At 39.5% G+C, this 10,380-nt stretch overlaps 1 protein-coding gene across 9 annotated transcripts in view; it reads right to left on the minus strand.

The window, feature by feature from the left end:
- Unc80 (unc-80 homolog, NALCN channel complex subunit) overlaps window positions 1-10,380 on the minus strand; it is a 156,851-nt gene that overhangs the window by 83,704 nt on the left and 62,767 nt on the right. For all 9 annotated transcript variants that reach the window (XM_055616820.1, XM_055616816.1, XM_055616815.1 and 6 more), the window contains exon 22: window positions 9,778-9,950. In XM_055616820.1, coding sequence (XP_055472795.1) covers window positions 9,778-9,950 — 173 coding nt within the window. The remainder of the gene's footprint in view (window positions 1-9,777; window positions 9,951-10,380) is intronic.

The following is a 10,380-nucleotide window of genomic DNA, read 5'->3' on the forward strand; positions in this document are numbered from 1 at the left end:
CACACACACACACACACACACACACACACACACACACACACACACACAAAAGTAGCACTGCTCTTGAAATTTAAAATCCAAAAGATAGGGTAAAACATAGATGAGTTGAGTGATTTTTTTTTTAAATCACGAATACTATTAACATTTGGATCAGATCATCACTGATTTGTGGGTACTGTACTGTGAGTGTGATGTTTATCAGCATCCTTGGTATCTGCTCCGAGTTGTGATTCTTCAGACCTTGTGAAATATACTATGGTAGGCAGCCTTACCCTTGATTAAGAGTGCGGGGAATGGTGCTGGAGAAACAGATCGCCACTTAAAACGAAACAAAACAAAAACAAAAACAAAAACAAAAACAAAAACAAAACAACAAAACGGTTGCTTTTCCAGAGGACGTAGGTTCAATTCCCAGAATCTACAATGTAGTTCACAACTATCTGTAACTCCGGTCCCAGGGAAGCCAACATGCTGTTGTGGCCTCTGCAGGCCCCAAGCATGCACACAGTGCACAGACATACATGCAGGCAAAAACACCAACACACCTAAATAAGTAAATTAAATTAAAGACCCACTTAACAGAGAGACAGTGAAGTGAATGTGATATCTGCACATTTTCTAAGACTCAGTTTCGAGAGAGACAAAGTAATGAAAGAGACAGATGAGGCTGTCAAGGTCAGGGGATAAACTGCAACATTTACCTGCAATTTCCAGAAGGAAAGGTCAGAGAAAACGTAAGGGGTCTTGTATCAAAGAGATAGCACCTGAGAACTTTCCAGAATAGATACAATATGCCAAGGGCACACCTGACGAAGTCCCAGAAGAGTAATTCTCAACCTATGAATGGTGACCCCTTTGGGTCGACTGAGATGATTGAAACTACCAGACATTTATATTACAATTCATAACAGTAGCGGTATTACAGTTATGAAGTAGCAACAAAAACAATTTTATGGTTGAGGTCACCACAACATGAAGAACTGCATTAAGAAGTCACAGTGTTAGGAAGGTTGAGAATCACTGCTCTAGAAAAACATGGCAGAAGCATTTTAGTGAAACTATAAGCTATCAACAGTAACCAGAAGATATTAAAAGGCACTTGCAATAAGGAATATCAAGGCAAAGGTATGGAATAATATCTTGAAAGGACAGGAAAAAAAAGTCAGCTTATGACTTGTAACAATTCTGGCAGAAGGAGCTTCAAGTTGAGGTAAGAGCAGGGTTTTTAAAAACCCTGTAGATGAGAGAGTTACTCCAGTTGGCCTCTGAATCACCTCTGGTGAGGGACACCTCACAGGGATCACAAGTTAGCAAGGCACATCGAAGTAAAAGGAGAAATACTTAACCGAATTTGCTAAACTTTGGAGACCTATTAAGCATGAGGACCCAAGTTCTGACTCAAGAATGCACATAAATCAAGGTATGGTGCAGCTCATATGTAAACCTGGGGCTCTTGGAGCATGAGACAGAGAGAAAGATCACTAGAAGCTTGAAGAACAGCTAGCCAGGGATAACCCAGCTCACTCTAATGTGATGGAGGGAAAGGACCAATGCCCAGTGTTCTCTTCTGACCTCCACATGAGGTAACATGTATGTACTTACATTCCCACATCCCACCCCTCCCAAATACACACAGAGTGGGGAAGGAAAGATAAGAAAATATGCTGGCCATAAAGGAGAATATGGATAAGTTAAATGATCCTTAATTAAAAAAATTCTCTTCATTAAAATATACCACATAAATGAAGAAAATAAAAGCAAAAACCTAAACGAAGCTCTGCAGAAAACAAAACATCTACTAGTACTGGCATGATCTACACTTTTTTTTTTGGTTGGTTGTTTTTAATGGTTTTGTGTGTGTGTACTTTTTTGTTGTTTGTTTGTTCGTTTGAAGCAAGATCTCACTATGTAGACCAGGCTGGCATCAAACTCACAGAGATCTGCCTGCCTCTGCCTCCAGAGTGCTGGGCTTAAAGACATGTGCACCACCATGCTTCACCTAAAATCTTCTAAAATTAACCATAAAGGACAAACCTCTTCAGTAAAGAGATGGACAAAGATATAAACTGAATTATTCATCAATTGTATGTAAAAACATCTTAAACCTTATGTTGAAATACAAAGTCAGTCACTCTGGGTCACCAGGCTGATAAAAATAAGGATGTAAACAAGTTAAAAAAAAACATAAGCAAGAACATTGATTAATATGAGCTTTCATTATACAATTGGCTCCTGTGTAGAATTTTCACAAGTACTATGAAATACAGGCTTCATACTAAATCCAAAATTATAATCAGAATTGAACTCTTCTGGGTACCTAGGAAACTATTCTGAATCAAGGCCCATGTGCATTGACATTTAGAAAAGCATCACTCCCAAACTGCTAAAATTCTAAAAAAAAAAAAAATAGAAATACTTTGCTAAAAATAAAATGAATTTACAGCTTGTGCTATAGTTAACAAAAGTCTTCTACCATGAAAATTAACGTAGTAGCACTAACTTCATGAGGAGAAAATGCAATGCATGACTTCACATCAATAAATCTCAGGGTCTGGTAAAAGAAAGCAAAGCCAAACAGCACAACAAAACTGTGGTTCTGATAAGCACAGGTGTAACACCAAGTGAGTAGGAATCTTAATATCCCTGGGATGGCCTACTTTGAGGTCTGCTATGAATGTGGCTTTGTTTTTATTTTCTTGAATTTTCCCTGCCTATAAGGCCAGTAAATTGAACACGAATTAGATTTTCTCTAGTCACAGACTAGAGAAAATTCTCTAATCCTACATGTGTTGATATTCATGGAGATTGGACAAAATAGTACTAGAGCGTGATGATAAAATGGACCCTAATATAATTTTGAACTCAGTCCATGTTTCTACTTCTGCCCTTAAGTCTTACTTGATAACCAAGCAGAATTTGCAACTACAGCTGTACCCTGTGTGCCTGCCCCTGTCTACCTATATTTCTGTGTGTCCATATATCTGTGTATCTATGCATGTATGCATCATTTATCTGCCATCTGTTATCTATACCTAGCTTAATATCCATTATCTATCCATGCATGTTAATGTCTATTAACTATATTTTTATATCTCTGTGTTTTTATAATCATACCTATATCACATAAATGATCAAAACTACAAACACATTAGGAAACATATGAAGGTATTATACAACAGGAATTCATTCAAAATAAGAAGCAGATGGTTTAGATGCTGGGAGAAACGGATTACAGAGGGGAAATCTGTGAACATGAGCATAATCCTTAGGAAATCCTAACCTAGATCGATATTGACAACTACAATTGTCACACCTGTACCAATGACAACCAGCACTAACTGCCACTTTGACTCAAGAACACAAAACATGCACCTATGCGTTGCTTTCTCTCAGTTGGATTCTCGGCATTTACTAGCAAATTCCATGTGTGCCTGCATTTGGGGACCATATTCGGGGCCGATGCTTTTATTCTTATACCAACAAGTAGGAAAATGTGGAAGTGCTTTGTAAACTGTCTATAGAATGAAACTTGCCATTATTAACCTCTACTCACTTCCGCCCACCTCCATTTCCTACTTCTCTGCCTCTCCTCTATCACCGTCTGTGTCACTTATGCTTTTTTTTTCAAACCAATGGGTTACCCTCACTGGTTGAAGATGGCGTTCTTTGACTTCTTTACATTTTGATTGAGTCTGACATCCTCGGTTTGGGCTTCTGAACTTGGACACAATGCTTGGTCTTTACTAGAATAAAAGACTCTCAGTTATGAAAACCCATCCTAAAACCACCCAGCCACTGCTCCAAGGTCACACATTTGCCACAGTATATATAATTATTGATGAAGAGTATTTTCTTCCCCACCTCATACAGGTCACTCCATCAGTGGGCATGTACATGCAACAGGAAATGATTCTGTGCTTGGTGGCTAAAAGATGCTATTCATATGTACTCAACTCTACTTTTTCTATATGTTACCATTGAATTTGTGAGAATAAGAAAGAAAAAAAAAAACAAGGCTAGAATAGATTCTGCAGGAATAGGAGGGAAGAGAACCCAATGATCTAATAACTCTCAATTCATAGCTTACATTTAGGCACATGAAAAAAAAAAGTCCATTTGCTGTGTTTTAGTCCAATCCAATGGTAGGAGTCACATTCCATCAACTAATGGAGTCTATTTTTGTCTGGGAACTCTTATATCACATTTCTTTAGAAATTAAGGGGCACAACATCTGGAAATCAGGTAGGTATGGAATCATTTTAATGGGATCAAATGAAACTCCACCACCTAGGAAAATTAAATGTCAAATTGATCATCAATATTGTAATTAAAATCATCTTGACTCAGAAGTAAGCAATAATTTGTTCCAATGGGATTCTTCTAATCCCTCAGCGTGTTCTTCTTGTGACAAGTCTTGTGTTTTTGCAGGCCCACATATCTTAATATAAATCCTACGAGTTTTCCACATGAGAAGCAATGATGAAAGGGTTCTTTCTGGCTTTCTATCATCAATGAATAGATATTAAATAATTCTGGCTGCTCAGTTTCAAAGTGGGTTCCCTAGTAAGGGGAACAGGGACTGTCTCTGACAGGAACTCAGTGGCCAACTCTTTGATCACCTCCCCCTGGGGGATGCAGCCTTATCAGGCCACAGTGAAAGATGATGCAGCCACCCTTGATGAGACTTGATAAGCTAGGATCAGATAGAAGGGGAGGAGGTCCTCCCTTATCAGGGGAATAGGGAAAGCTCAGAGGGGGAAAAGAGGGATTGTGGGTGGGACTGGTAGGAGAAAAGGTAGGGAGATGCAGTGGGGATACAAACTGAATAAATTATAATAAATAAACATATAAATAAAATTGATTAAAAAGGTTATGGAACCTTTAGAATGGGAGACTTGCTAGAAGTGTACCACTAAAGGCAGGCTTTGAGATTTTATAACCTGGCCCCATTTCTAGTTCTCTCTGCCGTGGTTTGAATATGTAAGGCTCCCACAGACTCACATGTTTGAGTCATGGTGTCTCTTCACAGCAATAAAACCCTAACTAAGGCAGAAGTTGGTACCAGGGACTGAGGTATTGCTGTGATGGGCCTGACCTTGCTTTTGTTTGGAGGAATGTGGATTTGGGAATTTTGGATTAGGAAAGCAGTAGAATGCTTTGAATTCTACTAACAGGGCCTAATGGACAATACTAATACGAACATGGAAGGTAGTAGTACTGAGGATGATTTGAACTGTGAGGACTTGGTTCAAAATGTTTCAGAGGAGAACTATAGAATGTGACGCTATTCTTTTGATAGGAATGTGACTGCTTTTTGCCCTTGTCCAAAAAGTTTACCCGAGACTAAAGTGAAGAATTTTGGGTGAATTGCATTGGCAAAGGAAACCTCAAAGCAGCCTACTCTAGACTCTGCCATGTGGTTACTAGTGTTTACTCCAGTGAAAAGCATTTTGATGAGTTCCTTGCTCACCTTGAGCAAGGAAAAACATAAAACGTATGGCTGGGGAGAAAAGGAACAAAAGGAAGTGGAATGGAATAAAGAGAAAATGCAACAAAGGGAGCAGCAACCTCAGGGCAAGATTCCACCCACCTAAACTTCCATCTTATAAAAAGGAGGTCCAGGCATAATTATCCCAGCACTCAGGAGACAGAGGCTTTCAGGTCTCTGAGTTCCAGGTCAACTTGCTCTACAGATCTAGTTTGAGATCAACCAATCTTAGGCAGTTAAGGAAACCATTGAAAACAGAAAGCTGGTGAAGATGTAATTGGACAAAGCAGCCATGCTTCAGCCTCAGCAAGCAGCAGAACTCGGCAGCTTTGGCCATGTGATTCTGTCTTTAGAGTCAAGGATATAAGAAAGGATTTATGAAAACTCCCTCTGCAGTTAAGGAAAGCCCATGAGGCCAGGTGTATGGCAAGGGTGTCCCTGCATAGAGGCCAGAGAGACCATTGTGTGAAGCTGTGAAGGTGAAGCCTGGATTGCCTTGGAGACCCCAAAATGTTGGAAAGCCAGAGCCGTGGGATACCTGCCAAGGAAAGCTACTAACAAGATGTAGAACCAACTCAAGAGAAAGAAATGTGTTGCAGTCACAAAGGAGTTGGAGATTTGAAGAACGTTTTAACACCACACATGAAGATGCAGAGTTTGGAGTTTGCCCAGCTGGTTTTCAGTTTTGTTTTGGTCCAGTATTTTCTCACTATGATCTATCCTGTGCCATTATACATTGAAAGTATGTAATTTGCTTTTTTTGCTTTTGATTTTATATGGGATTACAGCTAAAAGAGTGCATGAATCTCAGAAGTGACTTTGAATTTGGACTTTCAAACATTGTAGAGACTGTGATAGACTACAACGACTTTTGAAGTTGGACTAACTGCAACTTTCCTTGCCTGTAGTCATGTCCTTTGCTGTTATGAGCTTCTATAACTGTAGCCAAAATAAATTCTGTCAGAGTATTTTATCACAACAATAGGAAAGAAACTAATATTCTTTTACAACCAATGATAGTATTTCTTATATCCCATAATAAAACAGCCAGTGTGACCATGAAAAAAAAAATACTGCTTTAGTGAGCATTAGAAAATAAAAAAAGAAATTAAGTAATTCCAGTTGCCTGATGAGTCTCCTTGCAAATGGTGACACATTTATCTGAGAAAGCAAGAGCAGAACTAATTCCATCTTGTTTTTCAGACACTGTTTTAAATGGCTCTGTCCTTTAGGTGACCCATGTTCTCCCACCAGGAACGTGGCAAGTAAAAATACCTACAGAAGGAAACTGGCAAGTGAAAAATCCCAGGAGAAACTTGGCAAGAATAATTAGGTCCTGTACCTGGAGCCAACCAGTGAAATGAAAGTACATACATAGTTCTGGGCATTGCCCAGGCCACGGTGTTCTTTTTCAATAGCCTGTTTCTCCCTTACAGTATGGCCAACTGGCCTGAACCAATCAGCTTAAAAGTCCATCTACCTCAACCTACCTACTCCCCTCTTACCCAATCATGTAATACTAAGGCTTGGACTTCCCCACTTGCAGTTTTTCTCTTTAAAAACTCTACCCTCCCTAGGCTTGGGGACACTCTTTCTGAAATGCTGCATCAGGGATGATTACCAGCCCAAGCTTGAGCTTGAATAAAGACCCTTGTGTGTTTGCATCAGACTTGTATTCCTGGTGGTCTCTTGGGGGTCTCATGATCTAAGCATAACAATCAAGGTAGAATTATTGAGTTTTTATAGACGAGTTCTGTGAGAAATTCATTAATTTTCTGATATATATGCTAATTTTTGTCTCTAACTGTGGTTTTCTTGGGAGATTTTTCACAACTTTCATTCAAATCTAAATGAACCAATGTTGCCAAATGTTAAGGATCACTGGTTTGATACTATAATTCACAGACCCAAAGAAGATAAGTAACAAGGAGGACCCAAAGGAGGATACTTAAATCTCACTCAGAAGGGGAAATAAAATAGACAGTGGAAGTGGCTGAAGAGAGAAATGACAGTGGGGACCAGATCTGGAGAGGGGATGGCGGAGAACAGAGGGCTTACAGAAAGAAGAAAAATGGTAGGTGGGGGGGGGCTCTCTATGACAAGCTGGAGACCTAAAGCAGAGTAGCTTCTAGGAGGATATAGGGGTGATTCTAGCTGAGACTCTTAGGTCAGATAGAGGGGTCACGGAAATTGAAGAGGACACCCTCTAACTAGATAGGATTCCTTGAGAAGGGGGAGGGTATTATCAACCCACCCACAAAAACTTCAACACAGAATCTACCCTGCCTACAAGATGTTCCCATGAATATAAATGAGGGAATGTCCAACCAATGCCTGGCCTAACCCAAGACCCACCCCATGGGACAGAGCCAACCCCTGACACTATTAATGATATTCTGTTATGCTCACAGACAGGAGCCTAGCATAGCTATCCTCTGAGAGGCTCCACCCAGCAGCAAATCAAAACAGATGCTAAGACTCAGCCAAACATTGGTCAAAGCATAGAGAGTCTTATGGAAAAGTGGTAGGAAGGATAGAAGTACCTGGAGGTACCATGAGCTCCACAAGACCAATAGGGCAAACTAACCAGGGCCTAGAGAGAGACTTGAGGAAAGGGAAGCACCGACCAAGGAACACAGATAGACTCGAACTAGGCTCCCTACACAGATGTAGCAGATGGGCAGCTCAGGTTTCATGTGGGTTGTCTAGTAAAGGGAGCGGGGGCTGTCTCTGACATGGACTCTATCGCTTGCTTTCTGATCACTCTCCTCTGATGAGGCTCCCTCATTACACCATAGGAAAAGGATGCCCTCAGTCCTATGCAGCTTAATGAACTGGGGTTGGGTGGGGTGCTCCTTTTATCTGAGGAATAGGGGAGGAGAAATGGGGGAAGAAGGAGAGTGAGACCAGGAAGAGAGGAGGAGGAGGAGTCTACAATTGGGATGTAAGGTGAATAAATAAAGAAATTAAAAAAAAAATCACTGGTTTGGAGAATTAACGTGATGTGAATACACAAAATTCAAGATAGTTTGTTTTCCTATTATTAATTTATCATGTAGTCCTACAAAAAGAAACTTCTTTAAAGAATCAAATATTTTTTGAATCATTAAAAAAGCATTCACAATTTACTTGGTTATAAGAGGCCATGTACATATAGTTCAATGTGTCCTGATACTAATTTTGATTTATTTAAATAATTGTTTGACAGAGAAAGCATATGGTGTTTCTATAATAGTCCTATATGGAATCAGAAGATTCTGCTCTGATCCCAGTTTTAGCACCAATTAGCATATGACCTTGATCAAAGTCACCAGAGCTGTCAGAGCTTTTGAAATTCTTAAAGAGGCTCTGCATCACTTTTTATTAAGAATGATAGAGCATAATAGAGTACAAAATGTAGTGTCTCTGAAGACAGAAGCCAGGCCTGGGCTCCAGTCTATCCTTTGCTGACCTGGGCTCTATGTTGGTCTTCCGGGTTCGAGGAATTTCATGTGGAAATGTACAAGGCAGACTATAGATTTAAATCATTAGCCTTAGGCTGTGGTACTCACTAAGATCAGACCATAGGTGACTATACACAGAAAGCCCAAGTTTTGCATCTTTGTAGCTGCTAGTACTATGCCTGGCACAGAGGAAGACCTCAAAGGACGGCTGTTCCTGTTATTATATGCTGAGTATTTTGTAAATGATACGCAACTTTAATCCCAGTACTTCAGAGGGCAGAGGCAGGCAAATCTCTGACTTTGGGCCAACTTGGCCTCTACAGCAAATTCTAGGCTAGCCAGAGATACATAATGAGACCTCGCCTCAAATACCACAAACAACCCCAAGAACTTATATATATATATATAAAATAAGGCTACTATATGGAGTATTAATATATTGCGGTCACTATGGAGGGGCTTTCATGTATCATCTCATTTAATCCTCACACCAGCCCTGGGAAGAAGGTCCAGGGGTAACATAAACTCTCATTTTATAGTTGTTGGGCTAAAAAAAAATGTCGGTTCAAATTCCCAGCTCAGATATCCTGAGGTTGTAATGCTTTCATGACATCCTAATAATCACACTGTTATTTATGCTACTCCTCAGTGATTATTTATTAAGATTTCTACCATTTATTTTTCTTTTTTTCACTCTTTCACTTTACCATTTTCCCCCATTTCTGACACTAATTCTGAGAAAACTAAATAGATAAGAGCCCATCGTTAAGGTTAGGACTAGGGATTCGTGCTTTCTTCCATTGCTAGCATGAATGTGAGTAAGGGTGGGGAAATTCTGTGACTTACGAGGTCCAAGGCAGCGGCTAGGATGGATGCATCAGGAATCGTCCCTGGCTCACAGCAGTTTAACAGAAATTGAAAACGTTTCATGCCTTGTCGGATTGCTCCCAGATTCACCACGTTTTTGCTTTTTCCGCCATCTTGGTTGGGAGAAAGATGGTCATCGAAACTGTGGCAACCTGTAGGTGTTGTGCCATTATGAAAGGGAGAGAACGAAACGGATCATAAGAAATTTTTAAACACATGCCGTAGGTTTTCTGTAAAGCTAGCCTAAAAACTCTCTCTCATTCTTTCCCCTTCCTCTGCTCCTCCAAGATGTTTGCCATGAACACCTATTGACTTGAATTCATTGATGACATATGACATATAAAAATTCAAGATTTTAACCAAAGAATTTCAATGTGGGTCTACTTTTTGCTACCGTATCTCTTACATGGTGAAGGAGACTGGCATATTTGGAATACTCATGAATAAGACTGTAAGTTTTCAATTTTTAATTGAAAAAGAGAGTGCAAGGAAATCAAAGGTAATGACAAGATATAATATATATATATATATATATATATATATATATATATATATATATATATATATATATATATATATATA

Source organism: Psammomys obesus, unplaced genomic scaffold (genome assembly GCF_907164565.1).
Source record: "Psammomys obesus unplaced genomic scaffold, mPsaObe1.curated_primary_1811, whole genome shotgun sequence".
Taxonomy (NCBI): Eukaryota; Metazoa; Chordata; class Mammalia; order Rodentia; family Muridae; genus Psammomys; species Psammomys obesus.